The sequence below is a fragment of the Nematostella vectensis genome, chromosome 6 (assembly GCF_932526225.1).
Source record: "Nematostella vectensis chromosome 6, jaNemVect1.1, whole genome shotgun sequence".
NCBI lineage: Eukaryota > Metazoa > Cnidaria > Anthozoa > Actiniaria > Edwardsiidae > Nematostella > Nematostella vectensis.
The window spans coordinates 6697046-6724684 of NC_064039.1; the positions used below are offsets into that span (position 1 = coordinate 6697046).

At 41.9% G+C, this 27639-nt stretch overlaps 2 protein-coding genes across 9 annotated transcripts; one reads left to right on the top strand and one right to left on the bottom strand.

Moving 5' to 3' along the window:
* Positions 1-858: 858 nt before the first annotated feature.
* On the top strand, positions 859-18147 carry LOC5515052 (fibroblast growth factor receptor-like 1). Of its 5 annotated transcripts, none has more exons than XM_032384681.2 (7): positions 859-1435; positions 11567-11761; positions 14026-14346; positions 14845-14910; positions 15393-15683; positions 16041-16454; positions 17212-18147. In XM_032384681.2, the coding sequence occupies exons 2-7, from the start codon at positions 11683-11685 to the stop codon at positions 17901-17903; spliced, it is 1863 nt and encodes a 620-aa protein (XP_032240572.2). In that variant the 5' UTR covers positions 859-1435; positions 11567-11682; the 3' UTR covers positions 17904-18147. The 5 variants fall into 5 exon arrangements, with proteins under 5 accessions (XP_032240572.2, XP_001635234.2, XP_032240571.2 ...); XM_001635184.3 differs by lacking the exon at positions 859-1435 and adding an exon at positions 3855-5092; XM_032384680.2 differs by lacking the exon at positions 859-1435 and adding an exon at positions 5131-6097.
* Positions 18148-18620: 473 nt separating this feature from the next.
* On the bottom strand, positions 18621-27299 carry LOC5515051 (zinc metalloproteinase nas-15). Of its 4 annotated transcripts, XM_048728485.1 has the most exons (18): positions 27146-27299; positions 26590-26673; positions 26270-26401; positions 25273-25393; positions 24903-25078; positions 24574-24825; positions 24339-24371; positions 23506-23625; positions 23207-23218; positions 22025-22135; positions 21688-21831; positions 21391-21402; positions 20711-20836; positions 20347-20418; positions 20027-20251; positions 19673-19906; positions 19156-19272; positions 18621-18729 (listed from the first exon to the last, which is right to left on the bottom strand). In XM_048728485.1, the coding sequence occupies exons 1-18, from the start codon at positions 27195-27197 to the stop codon at positions 18725-18727; spliced, it is 2028 nt and encodes a 675-aa protein (XP_048584442.1). In that variant the 5' UTR covers positions 27198-27299; the 3' UTR covers positions 18621-18724. The 4 variants fall into 4 exon arrangements, with proteins under 4 accessions (XP_048584442.1, XP_048584445.1, XP_048584444.1 ...); XM_048728488.1 differs by lacking the exons at positions 20027-20251; positions 20347-20418 and having other exon boundaries at positions 27146-27298; XM_048728487.1 differs by lacking the exons at positions 26270-26401; positions 26590-26673; positions 27146-27299 and adding an exon at positions 26128-26225.
* Between the last annotated feature and the right edge of the window lie 340 nt (positions 27300-27639).

A 27639-nucleotide genomic window follows, 5' to 3' on the forward strand; every position in this document is an offset into this window, starting at 1 on the left:
TACTCTCACATGGTCTCTAGTGTGAACGAATGTGTTTATCGCCACATTTAAGTGGAAAATAAAGCAGACAAATAAGTGAATTAAAGAATAGCTGCATTTAAGTAATCCAGTTCCTCGTGTTGTTGGTGTAAGTCTCGAAAGTCGATTACCATTATATCCTCGGGTCAGTGAGTGATTGATTGGTTCGTGCGTAGTTTTTATGTAACCCCATCACATCTTCTCAACATGAAGATATTAAATAGGTTTATTATTTCTCCTTGATAGGCATTTTGCCTCGTTCACGCTGAGTTTCTTTGAGTGAAATTTGGTTTATTCGCTCGAGACCCCGGCTGACCGCAAGCCGTGGTGATATGTGGACCATCACGATAGGGAAAGCATCGTGGGGGTCTTATCCGCATCAGCCAGGGCTTATTCCCTGACTCGACTCATAGATAATATTACCATAATCGGATGTTACAGATTAAGCATATTGCAATTTCTCAAACTATGACCTTTCCTTGAATTTTCTTCGTACATTGCGAGTTTTCGTCAATCGTTTTTGACACCTTATTAAAGGCTCAGCTCTAAAAGAGGCAGCATGCGTGTAGCATTTTAATACACCATAATTACCACACAAATCCCCAATTCGAACTCTTGTAGGCTATTATTTTCTGTGGTATATTTGAAAACAGTATGTATTATGAATAAGAAAAATAGTCATAAATTCGGAAAGTGTTGTACTTGTCATTTGTCGTTCGATATCTCTAATCTAAAGCTAAAATATTATAAATCTAAACTATCATATTCTAATGACAATAATTCAAACAGTCGAGAAAATAATCGATAGAATAAATTCTCTGTTTACAATTCTGCTGTCACGAAAATTTATGATGTCTCAAGCGCGTGAGTGAATAACTTTTAATTCTACTTCGAATTGTACTGTCAAAGCTCGGCCAATAAGAAGAGAGCCGCTTCGGACCCCATGCCAAGCAAAAAGCGCTTGCCATACGGAAGGCAATGACTGGAGGCGGTACGTAGCCATTAAGTGGCTATTATTTAAGATAAGTTCCCTCTATCTCTGCAGGGGTCTTTCAGTAAATTGATCTCGCTCTTTCGCATCGCCTTTTCCCATCTATCCTAATGTGCTATCGACTCTACACCATTGCTCTGTCAAGCTGGGAAAATTGACGCAAAGAGGGTTGTTTTTGCCGCACAAGACATGACTTGACGATTGGATACTGGCAAGCTAAGGAGACGTGATGTTATAAAAGAAGTTAGAATCTTTTTCTCTTCCGCGCGAAGCATGTGTGACTTGAGTTATCTAGTGGAAAACAATCCGGTCTACCTTGGAGACTAAAGACACTCTGAAGGAACAAGGCACTGTAGTTTCTTTAACTATTCCCCGAGTAACTCGGACAAATAAAATGACTTTCATCTCTCCAAAGCAAGAAGAACGGTGAGTGCGTTTTTGCAATCATTTTGTTTTTATTTTTACTTTGGATTTAAAAGAACCCTTATCGTTAATTCATGCATTTTGAGTGGCATTAGTTGGCACGGTGCTTTAGGCTTTTCGAAGTTTAATACAAGCACTAGATCCAACTAAAACTCGTTTTCCCTTTTTTCTTAGAAATCATAATACTGTTTTCCTTGTTATCTGACTTGTGTTGTGATGTTGCGTGATCTTTGTCACGTAACGTACTTCTCTAGCGGATGTTTTTTCTTTGATCGTTTACACTCGGTTCCAGGCCCAAAAGTTCGCTTAATAGAGGTTACTTCTCACAAGAAAAGTAATGAAACTGAAAATATCATGAAATTGTTATAGCCACAGATGAATGTCTAGATTACTTACATTTTTATATGTGGCTAAGCAAAAAATCGTCTCAAAGTAAATCATTTGCCTCTGTCACCTACCCCACATGTTACCATTTTGTAACAAGCAGACATGCTTGTTACCATGCCCTGAGTCGCGTAGTTTTGGTACGGCCCTAAAATTCTTTCTTTCTGTTGTTGTTGGACCCTACTTCCTTGTTGCTATTGTTTGTTTTTTATTTTGAATATTATAATGCCGTTTTAAATGAGTCAAAGTGATTTAGTTTTATACAACGACGCTTGTAAATCGCGTGCTGATTGATCAAGGGTCCATGTGTCCAACAAAAACTTCGCGATACATTGTACATAGACAGTTTTCGACCGTGTAACATATCGCGCAACACAACTTTCCGCAACTTTCCGAATATCTGGAAAGTTATTCCATGTAACATTTGTTTGGCAACATGTCAGAATGGATACGATACAAAGTATCGCGAAAAGTTTTTTGGCATGTTATTCCGTGTAACACTACCTTTAGAGGACAAACGCACGTTTGGCGCACGCTTGGCGTGCGTTTACGGTAGTAAGAAAATATTTTAATTGATGTATAAAACAAATCTCATTTTTGCGTGCGTCTGTCCTCTAATAGCTGCTTAGAAGACGTCACAGGGTGTCATGAGCAAGAGTACTTTTTTGTTCTTGACACGCTGTGACTTCATCTGAGCATCTATTAGAGGACAGACGCACGCAAAAATGAGATTAATTTGTTAAGACTTTAATTATAACGTGTGTCGTTCTAGCTTTGGGAGTCGTGTTGTTCGGTTCTAGTGCACCTCGTGTCATGTCCAGGTTAAGTACGTCACGTGTCGTATTGTCCAGGTTAAGTACGTCACGTATCGTATTGTCCAGGTTAAGTACGTCACGTGTCGTATTGTCCAGGTCTAGTGCGTCACGTGTCGTATTGTCCGGGTCTAATGCGTCACGTGTCGTATAGTCCGGGTTTACTGCGTGAAGTGTCGTGTTGTCCGGGTCTAGTCCATCACGTATCGTGTTGTCCGGGTCTAGTGTGTCACGTGTCGTATTGTCCGCGTTTACTGCGTGAAGTGCCGTGTTGTCCGGGTCTAGTCCATCACGTGTCATATTGTCCAGTTCTAGTGTGTCAAGTGTCGTGTTGTCCGGGTCTAGTGCGTCAAGTGTCGTATTGTCCCGGTCTAGTGCGTCAATTGTCGTATTGTCCGGTTCTACTGCGTGAAGTGTCGTGTTGTCCGGGTCTTGAGTCCGTCACGTGTCGTATTGTCCGGTTCTACTGCGTCAAGTGTCGTATTGTCCGGGTCTAGTGCGTCAAGTGTCGTATTGTCCGGGTCTAGTGCGTCAATTGTCGTATTGTCCGGTTCTACTGCGTCAAGTGTCGTGTTGTCCGGGTCTTGAGTCCGTCACGTGTCGTATTGTCCGGTTCTACTGCGTCAAGTGTCGTATTGTCCGGGTCTAGTGCGTCAAGTGTCGTATTGTCCGGGTCTAGTGCGTCAATTGTCGTATTGTCCGGTTCTACTGCGTCAAGTGTCGTGTTGTCCGGGTCTTGAGTCCGTCACGTGTCGTATTGTCCGGTTCTACTGCGTCAAGTGTCGTATTGTCCGGGTCCAGTGCGTCAAGTGTCGTATTGTCCGGGTCTAGTGCGTCAATTGTCGTATTGTCCGGTTCTACTGCGTCAAGTGTCGTGTTGTCCGGGTCTTGAGTCCGTCACATGTCGTATTGTCCGGTTCTACTGCGTCAAGTGTCGTATTGTCCGGGTCTAATGCGTCACGTGTCGTATTATCCGGGTCTACATCGTCACGTGTCGTATTGTCCGGGTCTACTGCGTCACATGTCGTGTTGTCCGGTTCTACTGCGTCACATGTCGTATTGTCCGGTTCTACTGCGTCAAGTGTCGTATTGTCCGGGTCTACTGCGTCACGTGTCGTATTGTCCGGGTCTACTGCGTCACGTGTCGTATTGTCCGGGTCTACATCGTCACGTGTCGTATTGTCCGGGTCTACTGCGTCACATGTCGTGTTGTCCGGGTCTAGTCCATCACGTATCGTGTTGTCCGGGTCTACTGCGTCACATGTCGTGTTGTCCAGGTCTACTGCGTCACGTATTATGGCAGGTAAATGCGCGCGGTTGCTACACGTTTTACGAGTAAAGACACGGTCTTATGGCACGGTACACGCGCACGGTTGCTATGCGTTTTACGAGTAAGGACACGTATAAGAAGAACACCGCATTAAACTAGTAAGTTTTGACGGGAAATGGGTATGGGAGCAGTAAATTCTTGGTGATGATATCATTACTTATCATTAATAATTATTACTTTTTTGGCTAATGGTTATTTCGATATGGGCGGCTTTGGTACTGTGTAGGCATTGAACGCTAAGCCTTTCGTCCCATATTGCTGAGATGCCATCGATCAATCTATGACACTTATTTACATAACCGACTTGTTGATGACTGATTTGATTGTTTAGCTCAATCTATCAATGTAACCGCGCTTTTGGCGTCGGTCGCTTGAAGAAGAATGTGCTTGTAGTCTACGGATACAGCGGGTAGAATCGATATACGCTCTCGAAAAAGTTGTTGCACGCCTCTTATTGAGCTGAGCAGGTCAATGTATCCATAACCCTAACTCTACTAACCCTTAGGATATACTAAATCGGGGGCTACTTGGAATACTGTCCGTATGCATTACTATATGACTTCTGAAACGAACGACGTCAGAATGCTAAGGAGAAATCGTGACTTTTTCAATACCCCTACCCTACCCCTGTGAGTTTATTACTACCTTCAGACCCACCTTTCAGCACGCATTTGATGAGCTATTCGATAGCCCGTATAGTCTGCTAATCGAAAAGGTCAATTTACCCGAACACTCGATATCGCACGAGTAGTTACATTGATTCGGAGATATAACAACACAATGTCAGAGTTGTGAACATCACTATCTCTACGAGGTATTGTGAGCTGGCTTATCGATATCGTTTACGAGCTGATACCCAGGAGCATGGGCCGTTGAATGGCTGTCTCTGCTGGATTCTTCAGAATGCGAGCTAATGGTTTAACGTTTACAAAGTAATGCAGCAATTGTGGGTTTTCTGTCAGAGCTACTTTGCATTGTTTGCTCAACTAATGGAAGAATGAATGCCAAGTAGCTGGGAATTCGCAGCGAGGGACTATTAATACTGCGGAATCGCGACTCGGGTTTCGTTGCGTTGTTCTACCGTCCCAGTAAGAGCTTTCTCAGAGGAAGCGCATTCAAGGGATCACACAACAGGTAAACCAATATGCCTAATTCTAACCCTTCCTCTGACTATCGGCAGATTTAGCCGCGTATAGATGCTACCAAAGTGTAATTAGCTGAAATCCGTGCTCTTTGTTATAACGGAGTAGTTCCTAGAACATATGCCTTTGTCCAATAATCAACATACCGAATGTTTCTGCCATAAAAAGAACCTCTCGCAAATTGCATTTTGATTCACAAAGCAGACGCTGGTTTTATCGTGATGAGCAAAGTGTAAACCGATGTTTGATAAAAGGAACCAGACCGCAGTAGTCTTATGTGTTATTCTACCTCACATAGAGTCTATCGCATGCCTGGACCTTTCAGTTGTAACGATTGTTGAGCTAAGAGGCAGGGGTTGTTAGAAAAAGGTCGTATAACCTTTCCCGTCATTGTGGCTACCGCACGTTCATTTGCGCACGCTTTAGCCGATCTTTTTTCTGCTAAGCTTGTATGTAACTTTACCGAAAACATAGTTTTACTATCAAGGCCTGATTATATTTCATAAATAGCATCCTTTCCCATTTTGCAATGAGTTTTTTCCTTCCTTTTTTTCTAAAATTCAAGGCACTACTAATCTTATTACTAAAATTACGCTATTCTTTTTCATCGTGTAATTCCTTTATTTCAAATCCTACATTTATTAAGCCGTTGGAACAAAGTAAAAATAGAAGCTTACTGCGTGCTTTTCTAGGTGTTTACTGGTCACAGTAGCCTGTGTTACAATAAAGAGTTGGTATTTTGATAACAAAATGTGCGTGGTATAAGTAGTGGGCATGCGCAGAATCACACTTTTTCCAAGTGCGGTGGTCCGCCATCCAGTACGTGTCACTCCTCACTCGAGAACAAACACTCCCAAAGCTTACTCCTCCTAAACGACTGACAAAGACCAAGCCCATTGCGCTACCCGACGGCAGCTTGACTGTCCTCTTCCCTCGCTCGGTTTGCCCTCCAAAAACGGATTCAATTAATGACAAAGTTTAACTGCAATTCAAAAAGGTAAAATCACGTCTTGAATTCTATCGAAAGACTCATTACTACGTACGAATCTTCCATTTTGTTTCGAAATAGGATAGGAGTAGAGCGGCTTTGTGCCTTGCTATTATTTTCCAATCAACAAATTCTTTAGGGACTGAGTGATGCTTGAAGTAGGTTAGGGAAGTTTCTAGGAGGTCGGTCGCTTAGACCGGGGGGCTTTTTGTCAGTGTTGGCAGCTTTGCATCGGTTCACCTATCGCTCACATCCGTGCCCCAGACGCGATGAAAGCATTTTCAGAACTTGTCCCTATTAGTTTACAGTGTGAACTAAGGGGTTCACGGCCCTTTGTTGAAATACCACACGAAGAAACGGAAGAAATTTGAATCCGAGGCAATTTCAGGGTCACGAGAAGCCGTTGTTTAGTTTCGCGCGTATTAAACAGTTTTTACTTTATGTCCATTTTTAAGAAATGAAATATTCATTATGTTTTCTTCCCCCTATTGTAAAAACACCCTTTCATGTAATGATGTTTGTATCAAATTACGCCCTCCTTGTTCAAAAATTCTACAAGCTGGCACTAGCGATGTTGTTTGACCATGGGTGGCCTTTTTTGAAGAGAAGCAAACCAAACACTTGGAACCAGAGGTTCCCTCTCCTTGATAAAAAAAAAGGTTTTTAACGTTTCATTCGTGTTATCTCTCAAATTTTGTTGTTTATTTTTTCCTAAGTATAACCTCTTTTACCTCCCAAGAGAAAGCACCAATATTTTGACCTGTTCTGGTATTTATTTTAGTACAAAGACCTCTGTTGGTTTTAGTCAACAACATTAGACAACCCAAACAGAGGGGCTTGTCCTGTTATTTACCCTAGCCACTTAGATGTGTCGGAAACAGGAGAGAAACTAATTTTCTCCCCCGGAATAATCGCGGTATGTTCACCAGTCAACGACTTCCAGCCCATTGAACTACATTTTCCAGTGTTACCGTGAAACCCCCAGCTTCGACGACATTGAACTTCCTCGTTTTAGATAATGGAATCATGAATATCAGAGAAGTGGGATCGGAATTGGCGATAGTATAACAGTGGTATACATTATGTGATGCCACCATGTCGAGACTTGAAGACTTTCTACTGTTTAAATTATGAAAACACATTAACTCAGTAGACGCAATCAAAGGGATCGCACCTAAAAGCCTTAGAGTTTTGCCCCTATACTGGTTCTTTATCGGTAATTATATATCGCTTTCAGGGAAATCAGTGCACTTCCAGCCAGAAAGGAGCCTTCTCCATTTGAGCGAACCTAAATACAAGCTTATTGAAATACGGGGGAAGGTTTTAGTTAATGATCTTAGATCTGTGAGTGCGGGGCTGTTTGTAAAACCGATAGCCACTCCCATATTCTTTCCGGCTTCTGTCCACAACCCTTGAAAAAACACGACTTGCAGACCATCTCTGTGTAGAATCGCAGACTTTATGGTGTCATCCAGAATTCCCTTTTTACGGAAACAATAACTATACAAGCCTTATATAGCTTGATAGCTTTTCACTGACTTAAAACTTCTGGAAAGAGGGCTCTTGTTTATAGTTCAGTTGGTTTTCTGGCTGTTCTACGAGATTATCGTGGACTTTTGGCTAACGCGATGTCGCGGGGACAAAAGGCGGGAACTGGGCCGAGCCCGCAGAACTGTTATTGTATGGTATTTTCTTTAGTTTTTCGAATAGCTTCTAAGTCATTAGCTCAGTGTGGGTGGTAAAATAAGCTTGGCTATCCTCTCGGTGACTTGCTACTTAAAACTAGCTGGTCACGAAAAAAGTGTCTCTCCTCTAAACCAAAAACTTCTGCTACGCGCGCAACAGTTACAAGCATAGAATACAATCAGACCACAAAAGATGTTCAGAACTTCCATAAAGATGTGAATGCCATGCATAATTATTGAACAATGCCGATAACCCATAATCGCTAAATAAAACACCACCTAATCCCCCTCTACAGTCGATGGCTGCAGCAGAAAGAAGACAATTGATTTAAGTGTGTGGAGAGAGATTAGAAATGAACAGTGCGACAGAACGGAGATTGAAATAAATTCGACAGCCGGATGGAGAGAGATCGGTCCTATTAGACAGGTACTTTTATTTTTATTCCAATCTCACACACACGCAAAAACAAAAGCATGCACAAAGACAGATTCATTGCAAATTATTTATAGGGCTAATATTGAAAAGTAAGTATAGAGTAAAGTGACTCGATTTATCTAAGAGTTGAATGCCTTAGGGTTGTAAATTACGATTTTTTTAAGTAAGCGAAAAACGCGATTACGGATCTAAGAACCGTAAGCAACATGACGACAAAGTGGTAAAGCAATTTAGACAAATCATTCATTAAAAAAAAAGAAATTAATGGAAAAGGTGGCCATTCATTGTAAGTAAGTAATAAAACTCAAAATATTGTGCAGTAAACTAAATTTAAAGTTAAATAAAGTTTTCCTGCCCCCTGTTGGGAAAACGAAAACTGGATGAAATGAAAATATTATTTATTCCAAATAAATGAACTTTTTTCGTTCAACAACGCCATCTGGTTTTACCACCCTCGAATTCTAGTTGGACTTTAACAGCTCGGCATGTTCCGCTTTCGAGTGCTATTTCAAGTATTAGTGGTTTTCAAGTCTCTTCTCTGTGGTTAATATACAACAAGGTGGTTGATTCGAGTTAAATTTAATTACTGTCTAAGGAAAATGTTTTGGAGTCTAAGCGAATAATATGGTTGGCTACATGCGTTCGAATTGTTCCGTGATAATGTTCTACTTCACCTGCAGCCTTCACACGTGCGAGAATAACATTTAAGACTGCTTTGTTGAATCTTACACAAGCCCTCTCAGTTTAAAAGGTATGCTTAATCTATTTTTCATTATCTATTATCTTTTACAACCACTGTATTTTGCTGTATACTTTTCTGTCAAGTAATAAAAAGTTAAATTCGACCAGATAGCTTTCTTAGGTTGTTTTTTTTTTTACCTTTAAACATACCAAGTTGACATGAGGTAACATTTTACAAGCAAATTAAAACTTTCGACCATTTAAATGTCCTTCTTTTAACCAAAAATTACGCCTCCCATTTATACGGATAAAAAAATATTTTTGAAAATCGTTTGAAAAAGCGTCAAAATCAATTCGTCAATGTAAATGTTACTTTTACATTTTTGTAACAAGTTTTTAGAGTTTATTAAAAGAATAATCCATAATGTTTTTCGAAAAAGTTTTTTCCTTTAAATTTCTTTTACAATTCTTAAATATGTCCTTATTTTTAAAAGAAATATATCTAATTACGCTTTGCTGTACGTCCCAATTTGTCTATTAAAATCAAACACCACAAATAGATAAAGACAATCTCCAACACTGTTTTTCAAACACATTTATGTTGATGTTACGAAGAATAATAATCTCAAGAATGTAAAAAAGAATTTATGCATTTATGTAGTGAAAACATTTCATAATAAAGCCCTACAAAAGTGTTTGCCTAGAAGATTGTAGTTTATTTGCTAGTTTGTTTACAAATGGTCTGAAAACTTTGCGGATAGGACGGTTTAGAAGAGCTGTGTCACTCTCCCTATAGACATTCTCAATTTACCCCGATAAGAATAGTCAAGGGGCCGTTCTCCTATTGGCTCTCCGCCGCAAATGTTGCCCATTCAAACAGTCGGATGAATAGAGCGAAACGTTTGCTGACACAAGATTGGATTACGATAATGCGTTTGCGATGACAGTAGTACAGGAGTTAATTCTCGATAGTCCTGTGAAACATATGGCTAAAAGGCCTTCAAGGTCCCTTTGTTGTAAATCAAATGTCGCGTATCGCGTACTGTAGATCTTATTGTAGCGCAAGAGATCTCCTGTTAGGCTCATTCGAGTCGAGAGGTTCTCATTCGAGTGTGTCGGCACGGGCTTTGTTCTTCAGTGCATTCTCGCACTGCGGGGTAGCAGAACCTCAAGCAATCACTAATTCACATCTCAAATAATGCTTTTATTGAAAAGTCAGATACCATCGTGTGTTATTTCTGTAAATCTCTTGGGTATTCTGACTTGGCTGGCGGGTATTTGATTGCTGCGACGGCTTTCGAGAGCAAACATGGTACAATTTGCTGTCATAAGCAGGCGGTTGACATGTAGGGATCTATCGTGATTGACGTTTGCACTGCGGGACTTTGCAATTGTATTCTGAGCTCAACTAAACCATACACGATGACCATATCCTCCGCGTTTGCCTCTTAGAGACATTGCTCAAGCGCTTGGTAAGTCTAAAGGTGTTCCTGATGCTTAAAAGCCCTTAATTTAGCTACTTTGGGGTGCGTTAGTGGTTTGTTGATGGTACTAGGCCTCTATTCTGCGTAGGTGCCTTTCTGTGCTTGGTGCAAGATGTTTGGCCGCTAGTAGTTCATAATCCCATCGCGCCGGAGACGATTTCATCCCCCCAAATCGCGTACGAACGAATAGCGTGAAAATCCCGACACTCCAGTAATATCTCCCATCATCAAGGACATTTTTCATACAGTTGAAGGCTGTGCCAGTTAGAGTTCACGAGGTGATTGATATGGTTTGATTAACGACCGCTCTAATCTGGAGAATGTGTGGTGCGAACTTATACTCTTTGGCTTATCCTTTGGCACAGGGCTGTCCAAATACTCGAATAACCATCGGACAATGGTCTAATGCCCGTGCTTATATATCAAGCCTTCTCTCTCATTTGATAAGCCCCCTTAGAACAAGAGAATGATGACCCGGTTTGTCGGTACCGGTGATTTATTGCATCGCCCTTTGTCTCTGTGAATTGCTAGTTTATCGAATTAATGTCGGTGTTTCGTGCTCTTTTGGTAATTCAACTTCGTGATATTATGGCCTTTAGGCTGGAAGATATATTACGCGGAGCACGGGGAAATCGGATCCGTGTCGCGCAACTTCGACTTGTCCTTCCGCTTAGCATGTGGTGCTCCATCCGACACCATCCGAGAGCGCTGAGGAATTCTAACTCTGTAGCGAGACACATAAGAAGATTACAAGCAACTTTGTAATTTTGTTGCCAAAATAAACCGTCTTACGGTTTATCCTCGCGGGGTTTAGCAACTAAAACCCCTGGCGATTTCCTAATGTTTTGGGTCATGTTCAAGCTACATGCTCGAGTTCTTCCTATGGAGGGGTTGTTACGTCAAGGCACCCACATTGTGTTATTCCTACCCTGTGATTAGTACGCAAATGAGCCCACCAACATCACAATTTCGAGGCAAGTGAACCACCAGAAAGAACTAAACTCTACTGAGTTTATTGCCAAGAATTCGGAAAAAAACAAGTACACGATTATAGAGTTCGTGGACGTAGCTTATTAGTGGTGGTCAACGCTAAATCTTTGGCACGATCGACATTTCTAAGTAGGGCCCAGCGTGTTTCCCTGTTAGTATTCTGAGAGACTTAACGGGTATTTTGTTTTGTTTTTCTCGGCAGGCTAGTGAGGATTATATCGTCGCATGAAAAGATTTAAGACTCCGCATACAAGGAGTTTGGCGTTGACTCTAGTGTGAGCTTCTCATGCTCTGTGAATAAGGATCAAACAGCGCGCGATGGAGTTCAGTGGAAGCGTGTCCTCATGTTTAACGATCATCCTGTGTTTTACGGTACTGGCGGTCTTTGATTGCGCAGGTAAGGGTATAGATGAAGATCTGCCCGGGATAACCCCACTACTTTAGAGCTGTCAGCCAGTTAGATACAGATTCAAGGAATTTGGTATGCAAATGCGTGCAGTGTACACAAATCGTATTTATAAACATGGACTTGATCGCTTTTAATGAATTCTCTCATTCAATCCTTCTGTTCCGTTCGCCGCTACTTTACACTAAGCCTAAAGTTTACTTTTTAGAACTAAATCCCTGAATTTCACATCTAAGTACATTTATGTTACTTATTAACTGAAGCCTTTCCTGTTTCCAACACTTTCAAATAACGCATTGTCTACCCCATTCTAGGGTTGTTTGGTCCAGTCTCTTTGTTCTTCGTTGACTTGTCTCTACTGCAAATATTTTCAAACAAAATCGGCTTTACTATGTGCTCAACACGTGTGTCATTTGGGTGCTCGTAAAAAGACATCCTTGACTCATTAACTCAACTCGAGACGTGCATCAAACTGAACCCTTTACATCCGACGAGGCCAATTGCCTGATATCACTCAGAGACTGCGCGTTTGTTATTAACACCTCACTACATTTCGCGCTTTTTTCATTTTTTTTTTACGTTTTTACCGACAAATGAGCAATGAACCGCACAATTCATCGACCCCTAAACCAATTCAGATATTAAGCTTATTGATTAGACACAAAGATAAGGCAAGTATTCATGCGCGAATTCTGAAGTTATCTCAGTAAATTTGATTTGTACGAAAGACAACACACGAACGGGTTGAATGATTTTTGGGATAAGTAAATGGTTACAAATTGGCTTTCGTGTTTCGTGATGGGTAATTAGTTAGGTATTGCGTTAGTTGTTTATCGGTAGTTAGTGGGCTGCATCCAATTATCGCGCGTCTGTTTTATCATCCATTCATACCCTTTTTCTTCCCTAATTGACTTTAGTTTATCATATCTCTCGCGGCTCTTGTTCGTGAATAGGCCATCATCACTTTTCATTGTTTCAATTCTCAAAGACAGCCTGTTAAATGACAGAGCTACTTAAAAGTTCAGCAAACTTTTTTTTACTTCTCAGTATTCATTCGGAGGTTTAGCATAAAAGATTACCTCACTTAATGAGAATTTTGTTTATAAATCGGTCTTCAAGTATGCGCTTGGTTATTTGCAAATGGATTAGCTCTCTCTAACGAAAATACCTCTGAATTAAAATAAAAACGCTCCAGCAACATGAGATTATGATCACAGTGTGAAAATCACTTTGAGTGGGGTTCCCCCGATGACTAGATGCTAAAAACATTTTTATTAACGACTGTCGAACAATAAGCTCTTTCGTGCTCTGCCTCGAGTCATTGCCGGCAGACTCTGTTGGACGTCTTTGAATATCGCACTGAGTCTCTCATCCATACCTGTCTGTGACATTTTAGTTTTGCCTCTTTGTTTTAACAAATTATGGTTCTCTTAGAAACCCTTTTTGATAAAACAATGAAATCAACAATTTATTGGCGTAAGAACTCCACTTAGCCAGAGGATCTGGCTAAGTGCAGTTCTAAATAGGGGGAAAAATTTTTCTGACTCGTTTGTTTGATTATAGCCTTTTTTGGTCACAAATTTAATTGCCCTTAGAAACCCTCCTTGATAAAACGATGAAATCACCAAACGTTAAGATTTTTAGTTGCTTTTTTTTCAGCGTTTTTAATCACTCATTTTACTCGTTCTTATCTTGCCGAATTTGTTTTCGTTTGAACGAGTGTCTTCAGTTTTTTATTGATCCTGTTTTATTATACCCGTATTCATACCACATGCTTCCCACAATTAATGTAAGTAATAACTCGAGACTAGTCAAAACAGTATGTGTTTTAGCCATGAGGAGTTACTTGCGTTGGTCTAAATCGGTGCGGACGGCGTGAACTCCGCTGTCAACCGCGAGAACAACATTTCTTTGCCTATGACGAATCGAGAGATTTTTAGGCAATCCACCTCAGGGGAGGTGCGAAGATGTTTTTTTTTCCTTTTTTAAGTGCGCTGGCATTTCCAATCATAACGAACCCCATCGCCCCTCCACACACACACATACAAATGCTAAAATAACTTATATAGTATTAATGGTAATCGCTCCTCCCTCGATTAAGCGTCGTAATTGGGAAAAAAGCATACTGTACGAATCTCCCGACGAATACGAAAAAGATAGAGAAGTTAGTGAAGGCGTTGCTTATTTGTGAGTAGAGACATACGGATTAGTTTTTTTTTTAGGTTATTTTGATAAATAGTTATCATTTGTTTCAGATTCTCAAAAACCAAAATTTCTCAAGAAGCCGAAACTACGATACGAAGCAACCGTCGGTGACTCCGTCAAATTGAAATGCTTGGTGACTGGTGTTAATGACCCGTTATTCAACCGGACCTACTCCGTTTGGTTCAGCTACCGCAACGGAAAGACTAAGATTGTTGGCAAGCCCAGAAGAGGCGAGAAATCCCGATTTCGAAGCATGAACGGCCACCATCTGCGAATCAAAAACGCGAGGGTGAAGGATTCTGGGAAGTATCTGTGCCAAGCGCATAACTCGTTTGGAATGATCAACGCCAGTATCACGCTTATCGTTCATCGTAAGTCTGAAGAACAGGGCAGGGTATATCTTAAATGTATAAAAAAATACGCGCTATATTGATTTTACGAGAAAATAAAGACAATGAACTGAATACAAAATAAAACAAGGTTGCATCGTACAGGCAACGTGGTGCATATATGCTGTATTGACATCCCGGGTATATTCTCAGCGCAAACTGCCTCGAATTGCTTTATTTATTATGTTTTTATCTTTAGCGCGCCACCCTTTATTGAACCCCAAGCCCAAAACGCTAAGACATTGTAATTGAGTAGCGCACATTATAGAACTTTGCATCGTAATTGAGTAGCGCACATGATAGAACTTTGCATCAAGCTTTTTACTTTACGGATGCCCGTTGAAAAAGAAATAAATCGCAATTATCAACGGAGTGCAGGTCGAGAACACACTTACCCAGCTGGGCCATTGGACTTTAGTTACTCGAGTTTTTGACTGGTTATCTCGGTGTTGCCTTATTAATATTTCCATTTGTTTCCAGCTGGCTCTAATGCGTCAGTGTACAATACTGCAGCCCATATTATAACGCCATCACCCCCACCCCCAGGTAAGGACTTCCCTTCAGTAATATCCAATAGCTAGACCATACATTATTTTGCTGCTTCGAGCTTCAGAAAGAGCTCAACGAACTAAGCTCATATGCCCCTCCACGTTCAGTTCCCTGTCGCACTTCCATCCACTCTATTGAGTACTTTTCGCATTCCTTCTATTTCTTCCCTGTATTTTATATTTCAATAGGTTTACACCCGACCCCATCACACCATGCACTTCTTTCCCTATCCCGGCAGCGAGTCACAATATTAATTGTATTAAAATACTCACAGAAAATCCGCTTATCCTGACCAAGTGGATCTTTTTGTTCCATCGTCTCATTGAAAAAAAAAGCTCCCTTTTATTTTACTCAACATGGCCACTATGAATATCTTTCTTATAACTTTCTTTGACTTGTAATCGTCCTTTCGACTGTCAATGCCCTCTACTTTTATGCCAAATATTGCTTTATTATGAACAATTTGTTTTTCTGAATAGTGAAAGTACAAGCTCCAGTCTTTCGTCGTAACATCAAGGCACTGCGTATCAGACTAGAAGAGGGTTCTCAACTCAAACTACGTTGCCATGCCAACGGCAGCCCTCAGCCTAAGATTCAGTGGCATCATAACGGTAAAAAGCTGAGATCGAGGCGCCGTAATCACGTTATCCTACGAGGATGGGTGCTGAACATTAGAAGCCTGCGGCAGTCAGACAGCGGTCGTTACACGTGCATTGTCAAGAACAAACATGGGACTATTAGAAGGACTTATATAGTGAGCCCGTTAAAAAGTAAGTACACGGTTGTCCATCTGAATCTCGGCTTTTTCAGTATTGATATCTGTTCAGGATTTGTATAAGGTGGTTACTTGAAAGAAATGTTTTAGAAACTTTTTATCTCGTAAATTCGTACCCCAAAATTAAAAATTGTGCATTTTGCCGTGCTCATTATCCTTGTGTGCCTCTTGGAAAAGATGTTCACACGCCCTTATCTGAGACAGGAAAGGTGACCAATAAATTTGCGCGAGCCGCCCTGAATATGGAAGGAAAGGCAAATACGCGCTCAAATAACCGCTTTTGCATAAAAATGGTTGAAACTTGGTTTTACTCGCATTTCCGTATTTATTCTGATAACTTATCTGGTTCCAGGTCGGTCAACCGGCGAACCAGCACTAGAGCCCAGTAACGCTCCCAACGGCATAGACATCAACACGCATCTACTAAAGAACAAGACCGCTGTCGAGGGCACCGACGTCACGTTCACGTGCAAAGCCGTCAGCGAAGTGCCTCTGAGCTTTATCTGGCTCAGATGGACGCCCCTGACAAATGCGACTGATGGTACCGCTGACCAGCCAGTGCGCATTCTGAACGCCTCTGACCCGCGAGTGCGGTTAATTCGCGAGTCTGCCGCGTACTGGAGCTTGGCCGATAAGCGCGCCTCGTATTGCCACAAGCTGATGTTGCTGAACGTGACTAAGAGAGATCAGGGCCAGTACTCGTGCGTTGTAGGCGGCGGGAAAGAAATGGTCTCCTACAATGTATTCCTCACAGTCAAGCCGAAAGGTACGTTGTCAGCAAACTGATGACCGGCCCCCTAAACCAAGTCGTCGACGGAGAGGGATTTATTAAAATAACTATCCATGTTCATGACATTTGATCTTTCAGAAAAATAGAATATTGCGGCTTTAACATCTCACATCGAGCGAATAGAAAAGGATTGATTAGGTTTCGGAACAGGCTGTACCTTTACTCAAACCTTGAAATTGCACAAATAAACCTTCTAGATCCTTTGCATAAAATTCTTTTCACGGGGAATTGGCTTATTTCTATTTATTACTCTTGGGTGAAGAAATCAGGAAGATTTTATGTTGTTTTGTTACACACGAGGCGAACGTTGACCATGCATACTGACTGTATAACACTCATGCATGGATAATATCGTGACAAGGAGCCCCATTAATCTTGTTTTTGTGTGTGTCCCCCAACACCTCAGAACATACTCTCACCAAATGGAACTTAGGAAAAAGCAGTGCTAATGGACTAAAGTCAGCAGCATTCCTTGCGTCTTTTTTCTTGTTTTCCATTACCCTCGGGGTTGGCCTCACGAGAACCCCGAGTCCATTCGCTTGCCCCTCTTCACACTGTTTTGTATTATGTAGTGTAATTTATAGGTGTGAAGAAAGTCTCAAAATAATATGAAAAATATCTATTTTGATCAGCAGCGCAATGTAAAATGCATTGTGGTTTCTATACAACATGGATCAATGGATGTCATTATTGCACATATAACTGACGTTGATTTAATTCTTTCCCTTTTCAGAACTGCGCGCTCAGGACAGCATGTATAAGAATACTTCCTCACACGGCAAATCCTATGGCGAGTTTGAGATTCCTCTAGCGGCATTGATAGCCGTGCCTGCAGCATTCGGTGCCATCCTGATCGCTGTAATTATCTGGTGCTACGTACAGGTAGTGCGACATCGTGCCAGACAGGCTGTCAAGGCTAAAAGTATCTCCTTTGCGGTGGATGAGATGTACGGTCGACAGGTCTACAAGAAAAAGCCCTCCCTTGGTATAACCGTCAACCGACTTGTGACACTAGAGGAGCTATCTAATGCCAGGAATAAAGAAAGCGCGCTGGAGATGGCGATTCGCAACGGTGATGTGCGTAAAGAGAACGGACACACGATTCCACAAAATAAGGATATTGTGAAGGACACTACGGGACTTAATGGTGTGATATGTAACGGTGATAATTCTGAATTACGAACGCAAAATAAATGCACTGATGAGGTGGCTAGGACTGAACCGAACGGCTATACGGACAACGATATGGACGGCTTGTCAGATATCAAACATGTCCGGACTGCAGCAAGATTTAATACTTACGTCGAGCATCGCCCCTTGAGTGACAAGAGGGTTGTGCTTAGTGACAATCCTAGAGGATGCCGGGAAGACAGGGAGATCGACAGAATTAGTGAGTGTAGCCCTCGGCAACATTCGGGAGTGTGATTTAATGCCTAAATGCAGGAGTACCGTTTTGGTAAAACTCGCAAGAAAGTCGAGGAATTCAAAGTTTATGTACTGCGGTTTGTGTACATAAGAAAAACATTCTCTTGTGGATTTACAAAATATAACATTATATATTTATTATTGTGTAAAAAGAAGACTATATATTGAGAATTATACATACAGAAATGGATACGCTCAGTTTTGTATTTTTGCCATGTTGCAATTAAAAGTTGTTCAAGTTTTATATATTGTTATTTTGTGTTCCTTCTAAATCTTTAGAAAAACATATATTGCAGGCCATTCGCTATTATATTTGGAAAGGTAATAGATTTTTCTTGGGTCTGAAGGGCCCATTATTGGAAGACACAATGTAAACAAATCTCGTAATAAAACTAATACAATATAGTCGCAGCAAGAGTTGAAGCAAATGATATTCATAACAGTGTACATGCAGATACTCGGCATGCAGTGAAAGGTTACTTAAATTTTACCAATATTGAGATCCAATACCATACAGAAACATATTTTCATACTTCACTTACAAAATGAAATCGAAAAGACGCCTTAATAAATCGACCAATGGAAATGGCTGCTTTTTCGTGTTAGGTTATTGATCCTACTAAATACTATTTTGTCCCGTGTGTTAATTCTGGAGGGGATATCAATTGGAAGGCAAAAAAGAATGCTTCGAGCCGCGCGCTTTCAAGATTAAAGAGATACGGTACGCACATTATTTATTGGTCAAAGAGTATTACATTTAAACACATTTTACTTTATCCCCATGACGATTCTGTTGCAGTGCGGATCTTCTTCCCCTTATATTAGCCTGTTGTCAAGAAGAACAAAAAAATGTTAAAAATGTTCCCCACTTCCCAACTCTCTTCAACTCCACGAGTCTGCTTTAGCAGGGCCTTTTCGTTAAGCAGTTAAGCAGACTCACTTTGAGTCTGTTTACGAGTAGCCCCATTGCGGGGCTACTCATAGGCTAGCAGGCTAACAGAGCCCAAAATTCATTTGTACGCCCAAAATATCCAAGCCCAAAAAGTCCAAGTCCCAAATACGTCCCCAAACCTGCTTTTAGACGAAAAGTGAACTGCATTTCATGGCATGGTGATATTGCCGTTGTTTGACACGTTAAGGCAGACTTTTCTTTCTCATGCCTAACGATGCCACCATAATCAACCTGCTTTTAAAGCCAGCTTTCCAGGTGTTTTCGAAATAACGAAAGGCTGATAGCCGAGTGTGTACTTACAGTGGTTGCAGGTGAACTTGCACACCTCACGGACATACTTGTCGTACTTGGGGTCGGTGCAGAAGCCCCACTCTTTGTACTTGGGGCACTCGCTAGGGTACACGTCCTTGCAGTTGCCTAGGATGACGAGGAACGATCAATAGCAAACAACATAAAACATATGCAATGAGAAACTTCTAGGGATTGATGAATATAAGTTGAGTAAATAGAAATATAGCAAGGCACTAGAAGTAGTTAGAGATCTCAGACGTTCCGTGGGTACTGCCTCTTCATCTATCAATACTGGCTAATACCAAACAAAGGCCAAACATAAATCTGTGTGGGCCCAAGTCTTTAAGTAGTGGTTGAGGGTTTTTTTAGGCAAAAAGGTGATAGATAAAACGGGAATATAGGTAGCCAATATAACGCAAAATTCCAGAAAAAAAAGAGAGAAAAAACTTTAAGCGCCAAATACGCAGCAAATTATATCCAAACTTCAGCTGGTGTGTGCCACATCAAATATCATAATGAACTTTACCTGAGCCGCCACCGCAGTAGCCGCATGTCTTGCGACAGACTTCTTCCATGTATTTATCATGGTCCCCATCATTACACCAGCCATACCCTTTCCATTTTGGGCATCCCGAATAGGTATCCTTGCAGTTAGCAGGTGCATCGGTGACAGGCGGTTGGGTGGGCGGGACGGGGGTGTCGGGTGGTTGGGTAACTGGGGGCTGGGTGGGGGGTTGTGTGTCTGGTGCCTTTGTAGTACCTGTGAAGAAGGAAGTTGTGTGCTTGAGTTATGTTCAGTCAGTACTAAAGATTACTCACGACATCTTCTAAACACCTAGAAGCTCATCAAGAGTTATCATTCAAGGGTATCTCAACCCACCACCGCAATAGTCACAAGTTCTTTTGCAGACACTTTTCATGTACTCGTCATGCCCCCCATCATTACACCAACCCCAACCCTTCCATTCGGGGCAGTCCGAGTAGATATCCTTGCAGTGAGCAGGTGCATCGGTGACAGGCGGTTGGGTGGGCGGGACGGGGGTGTCGGGTGGTTGGGTAACTGGGGGCTGGGTGGGGGGTTGTGTGTCTGGTGTCTCTGTAGTACCTGAGAAGAAGGAAGTTGTGTGTTTGAGTTATGTCATCAAAGCAGTCATGTGTAAAGTTCAAAGTGGCTTTAATATCGTAAGTTTGTTTCCTTACAGTCTGGATCGTCGGTTGGAGGCACAGGGGTACCTGGGGATACAGTGGTCTGGGGAGGAGCAACAGTGGTGCCTAGAAGCAAACAAACAGAAAATGGATTCTCAAAGGGCCTAGGTTTTTTCAACAATCCGCCAACAATCCGCCCCAAATGAACCTTTGTGATTAAAAGGGTTCTCACCAAGGTGGCACAGAGGAAACGCGAAACTCAATGCGCATATAAACCCAGTTAATGAAATATCCCCTTTAACACCTTCACAACTTAGGAGAAACAGTCTTCACAATAAAGCTGACTAGACAACACATAGACAAGACAAAAACAAGCTTCACCGAGCCGAGTCCTCTATGATTGGGTGATTTTACGTACCGGAGCCTCCGCCATTGCACGCATTGCACGTCTTCTTGCAGTTATCTTTCATCCAGATGGGGTTCTTCGCGCACTCGCCGACCTTCTGCCAGTCCTGGCACGCTTGGGGGAAGTTATCCATGCAGTCTAAGACAAAAAGAGGAGAAAACTTTTTCAGGGGAGCGGTTAGCCTAAGGGAAGGTGCAGCAATTTTTCTATATTCGATCTAAAAATGGTTTCCCCGACTCATGGAATACTCTATAAAGGTTTTTAATAAATAAATAAATAAATAAATAAATAAATAAATAAATAAATAAATAAATAAATAAATAAATAAATAAATAAATAAATAAATAAATAAATAAATAAGGACGAATAATGCCAATGTCGCAGATTATCATTAACTGATATTGCTGTTTAATCGAGGCTAACCTAACTCTAGCCTCCTCCATAGGAAAACGCCGTTTGTCAAGAAAGCAGCAAGAAAAAACAAGGCTATTTGGGAATCCTGTGGTGAGGCGATATGGGCATTGTCCCCTCCCCCCTTAGCAAGGGAATCTGTTCACACGGGAAGCCCGTGTAGCTATTTCTATTCACACTGTGCAAATACTATAACAAATTAGAGAAGGATACAAAAACCAGGGAGTCTTGGTTAATCTTCAACTTGGCTGATCTGAGAATTTCTCGGGTGCATATCGTACCTGTCTGTGGCTCTGAGGAATAACAAAAAATATATATAATTTAGTAGGAACCCAAGAATATATTTCAGAATAGTATAAAGAATGCACACTAAGTCGAGAATTGAGCCCGAGGTGATCATCGTCAGGAGGTCAAAATTTTGTTATCGTTTTCATTGCACGTAAAATGGGATAAGATAAGTTCTTGATAAACTGGCATCCCCATTAGACAGCAGATTTGATTCGTAGAATCACGAGGTTTGGCTTCCATTAACCCCAAACTTTAGTGATCTCGTTTGGTGTGCGCATTATTTCTCGTACCTCCGCATACTCGACAGCTCTTCTTGCAGTTCTGGTGCATCCACTGGAAGTTAGCGCTGCACTCGCCAGTACTGGCCCATGAGCTGCACTTAGGGTACTTATCCTCGCACAGGTTGGGGTCTTCCGTGGGTGGGACACCGGTGCCTTTATATAATCACAATAAAGATGAGCGCGATGGTTCTGATGATGATGATCATGATGCATTACATGACGCAGTTAATGGGCGAGGGTAAAAATGGTGCTCAAAGAGATTAAGAGATTATCACCATAAGGTCAACAAGGACCCTCAATAATTCGGGCACTTTCCTCCGATGTCCGTATTAACCATGCTTCTTACCGCATGCTCCGCAAGTCTTGGCACAGTTGTCGTTCATCCACTGCGGGTTGTTCGTGCATTCGCTCTGAAGACCCCAGTCATTACAGGCAACGGGAAACTCGTCCTTGCAATCTGCAAACAGCCACGCGTGTGGACGTTTGTAAAGGCACGCGTGTGGACGTGAGTAAAGGCACGCATATGGATGTGTGTAAAGGCACGCGTGTGGACGTGTGTAAAGCCACGGGTGTGGACGTGTGTAAAGGCACGCGTGTGGACGTGTGTAAAGGCACGCGTGTGGACGTGTGAAAAGCCACGCGTGTGGACTTTTGTAAAGGCACGTGTATGGACGTGTGTAAAGCCACGGGTGTGGACGTGTGTAAAGGCACGCATGTGGACGTGTGTAAAGCCACGGGTATGGACGTGTGTAAAGGCACGCGTGTGGACGTGTGTAAAGGCACGCATGTGGACGTGTGTAAAGGCACGCGTGTGGACGTGTGTAAAGCCACGCATATGGATGTGTGTTAAGGCACGCGTGTGGACGTGTGTAAAGCCACGGATGTGGACGTGTGTAAAGGCACGCGTGTGGACGTGTGTAAAGGAACGCATGTGGACGTGTGTAAAGCCACGCGTGTGGACTTGTGTAAAGGCACGTGTGTGGACGTGTGTAAAGCCACGCGTGTGGACTTGTGTAAAGCACGTGTGTGGACGTGTGTAAAGGCACGTGTGTGGACTTGTGTAAAGCCACGGGTGTGGACGTGTGTAAAGGCACGCATGTGGACGTGTGTAAAGGCACGCGTGTGGACGTGTGTAAAGCAACGCGTGTGGACGTGTGTAAAGGCACGCGTGAAATCACTATTCCGACCGGAATATCCCCAATAACCCCGATTTTCCTTTTCCTTTTTTCCCCTTCTAAAAAAATAGAGCACAAATATGTATGCCTTCTAGTCTAAATTAAATATCGCTTTTTTATAGTTCACGTTTTCCATCGTTCACACGGACACATTTAAACTAGTTTGAAGATTTTGATTGACATTTTCGCGTTGTTAGTGCGATATTCTACGTTTACAGTAGAATAAATCGAGTAATTAATTCACCAAAACAATACTGAAGCCCAGAGAAGAGATTGACAGAAGAAATCCAAGACGTATTTCTTGTTCAGGCTTTGAAGTCTATCAGCCTACCAGCGCGCTAGGTTGTACTTACCGGAGTCAGGCTCTGTTGGTAGAAAAAGAAAGAAAAACATTATCTTTTACATCTCCTTTTAATTAGTACAACGCAGTTTAGAACAAAAAGGCAACGAAGCGGCAAAAAGCCGAAAAATGCTTCTCAGACGAACAACTACTTTGCTACTTTTACTGTGAATACAAATTTCCTTTCTCCCCTTTTTCACCTAATGTTGATAATTATTGTGAATATAGAGGGACAGTTTTTTTTTACTAGATTTTTGAGAGTTTATAAGAGCTTCTCCGTCCCCACAAAAAAAATGTTTAGAAATATCTCACCTCCGCAGGTTCTGCATGACTTAGGACAGTTGTTGCTCATCCACGCGTTGTTATTGCTACACTCTCCAGATGACGCCCAGCCAGGGCATCTGTCCTTGTACTTATCCTCGCATACACACGCTGGTAAGAACAATCATAACAGCTACAGCACAAAAACAGCAACAACAACAATAACAACAACAACACCACTACCACCACCACCACCACCAACAACAACAACAACAACAACACCAACAACAACAACTCCAACAGCAGCAGCAACAACAACAGCAGCTACAGCGACAGCAACAACAACACCACCAGCAACAGCGACAAGAACAAGAACAAGAACAACAACAACAACAACAGCAACAGCAGCAGCAGCAACACCACCACCACCAACAGCAACAATAACAACAGCGACAGCAAAAACAACTACAACAAAAACAGCGACAAAGACTTCTATAACCAGTAACGACCCCGAAGCAGATGGCGCCAAACCAGGGCTGTGCTTATCCTCGCATAGAAACGCTGCCAAGAATAATAAGAGTTCACAACCAGCACAATAACAACAGCAACATTGACAACGACAACCAAAAGCGATAACAACATCCCGTGATGAACGGGAGGGGGGTATTCCCCTGTTTACTATACGGGGCCGTGCCACCCGATCAAGGTATGTCTTCCAAGCTATCTGTCCTAAATGGGGGATAAATTTCAACCCTCTCTTTCCTAAACAGACAAAATCAACATAACAGCTATAGTACAACCACAATGACAACAAAGCAGTAACAACAACCTCTTCACTAAAACTTATTAGCTGTTTCTACTCTAACTATACTCCTTGGGCTTACCATTAGGGTCTGGGTTTCCGGTTCCAGGAAGGACTGAAAATGAGTAACATCAAATTAATTACATGACATGTTAAAATAACAACTGATCACTGAAACTACCACCACTACCTCCACCACAAAACCAACATCTATTATATCCTCAACCACCAAACACTAATGATAAAAATTATGCATCATCATCATTCTCATCTTCATCCTCATCTTCACCATCATTGTCGTCGTCGTCACCACTTACCAACTGGAGGAAGCTGGTTTGTTGTGCACCCATACAGCATGTTGATCTTCTTAATATCCTGTGGGCTGAACTCCCGGAGGTAGACTGGTGAGATTTCGTATGTGGGATCGCTCTTTACCGTAATGGTGGTCTTGCAGAAGCCAGCTTTAGCGAACGCCGTATTCTCGTAGTGCATGATGGAGGTAAGGTCGTAGGGTAGTCCCTGGGTGTTAGCCTCGCTAAACTGGTACTTTTTGAAAGCGTCCTTGAACCCTAAACAAGAGCTCATATCAGGCATTTGGAAAAATAGCTCTAAAGGAAAGAGGTTCATTTCAGCTTTCGAGTCTTACATGGCTGGACGTTGTCCCAGAGAACGTTGATGGTGTTGTCGCGGTCTGGTCTGTTGTGCTCGTGGAAGTACCCGATTGCATGGCCGAACTCGTGAAGCACAAGACCAACGTACTGGCATCCGTCACCCATGTTCAAGATCTGCTCGCCGCCCATGACACCAACCATAGAATTACATCTACAGTACAGAACCATTCAGAGAATATCAGTACCCATGGTACATAAAATATAACTATGTAGAGCTATTTTAAGCTCGGTCAATGGAAAATTTTATAGATTCCCCTCTCCTCCTCCTTCCATTAAAAACGAGACTCATTACCCGATTCCGTATAAACTAATATTTCTAGCTTAATGCGCTTCTATGCGCCATACCCTGACTGAGGCTTCATGACGCGGATGTAGTCCTTCTCGGTGGTCCTTTTGACGAATCGCAGGCACGTGTATTTGTGGTAATGCTCAATACCTTTATAGATCTGGGACTCCAGGTGGGCATCTGAGACAAAAATAGCACGCATTATCAATGCTGCGGGAAGACATAACGAGTCACAAAAAACGTGTCAGATCTTATAGATCTTAATAGTCCAGTCAATCTATTTTATTGTTAAATTATAAAAAAAAGACAATCTAAAAAACATCCCAAAAGTTCTCCAAAGTTCTCTTGGGGGAACATCTCTAAATTTGACAATAAAAAATTTCTTTTGTCGACAATCTTGGATTCTTTTGTTATTCATGAGCGCACTGGCAGAGCGATGTCTCGCCGAGAGCGTACGTTTGCGGAGGGTTAATGCCCCATGAATAACAATAGAATACAAGATTGCTGACAAGGATTGTGTCATTTTAAGACCGTAATCATTTGTGTTGCAATTATACGTTTAGGTTATACATTAGATTGGCTGGTCTATAAAATCTTCAAACGATCACGATTTATACATCGTAAAAGCAAAAGGATAGTACGGGGTCAAAACATATCCTAAATTTACGGTCACTTGATTTACCTTACTGTGCTGTCACAACACTTTCTCACCTACACTGGCGTCCAGTACATAATGTACGACACCCCGGCCACTTGCTGATAATAGCCATAGCTGACTTACCCACACTGGCGTCCAGGGTGTACGACACCCCATACTTTCTTAAGTTAGCCATAACGTCACTTACCTACACTGGCGTCCAGTAGATACGGTACGACACCCCATACTTTCTCAAGTTAGCCATAGCGTCACTCACCCACACTGGCGTCCAGTACATACGGTACGACACCCCCCGGCCACTTCTTCACGTTGGCCATAGCGTCACTCACCTACACTGGCGTCCAGTACATACGGTACGACACCCCATACTTTCTCAAGTTAGCCATAGCGTCACTCACCAACACTGGCGTCCAATACATACGGTACGACACCCCCCGGCCACTTCTTCACGTTGGCCATAGCGTTCCTCGACTCTCCGCGCATAATGGCCGCCGTATTACGATCTAACACGATGTCGCCTTCCACAATGTCTGTAAGAAAAAAAATTCTTAAAGGGTGCTAGATAAAAAAACTTAGCTTGTATCTATTTTTTATTGAGTAAACATACAGTCTGTAGTGAAACCAATAAGAACTATTGCAATCGATTTCCATCCACCTTCCGAAACAACTCTCAATTTATATTCAACCCATGAAAAACACTTTTAGCTACAATCCTCACCTCCTGCCTGTAAGCCTGATCGTGAGCGGGGCGGATGCATATCGTTAGGCGAGGGTTGCCACGGCGGTCTGGGCAAATCCAAACCTGGGAAGGAGAGAGAGAAAGAGTGAGCGTGGGTCTTACAAGAACTACTGGAACCAAGAAAAAAGAAAACGGCGGAAAACTGTCCCAAGTTTCTTGCTTTGAAAATGTCTCTGTGCAAAGCGCGCGTGTCACCGATTACTTGCTAACATGTACATTCGGCTCACATACTCATTTGGTAAACGCTAAATTTGAATAGTGAGAAAAAATTCAGTTGCCGCAAACCATAAACGTATATTGTTTTCTAATTTTTACTCCGCATTAAAATTGAGCTATAAATTTTACTTTATGTTTCGAAATAAATTTTCCCTCTCTCTAAGCGACTCTTTGGATAAACTCGTCCACTCGAGCGTTAAACTAAACTTAAAAAAAAAATGGTTATTTGTTTTAGGACTCGGAAAAGTTTGCTTGAAAATCTAATAAGAGTTCAAAATTAAATAAAACTTGTATATATGACACATAAATGGTCACTTACCGAAGGCGCACAGAGCGCAGGCCAGAAAAACAAGACTTGGAAACAACTCCATCTTTTCCAACTGCTTCGGGATGGGTGAATGAAATGCGGTACTGCTTAAATACTCCTTTTAAACGCCTGTGCGCTAGGTTTAGGGTTACCACATATTGTACAAAGAGACTTGTTTGCCAAGTATGGATGTCATGTAGAGGCGTTAACGTTTGCTACCACTGGTACAGCTGAATAATCGTTTGTTTGTTTGTTTTTTTTTGAAATTTTGAAAAGGCAAATGCAACACACATAGCAGTTATTTAGGACATTGTGCCCATCCCTTTTTATACTTCGCTAAGCTTTATTCTCTTCTTGTCTCGGCAAAAAAGGGAGTCAGACAACATTCTACTAAACTGCGGAACTTCGCGAATTATAGCAATTACAATTTTCCGGGACATTTTTTTTATCTTGTATCTACCTTTTGAAAGTTTTGTGAAAGTTACGACCCTATTATGAATGTTACG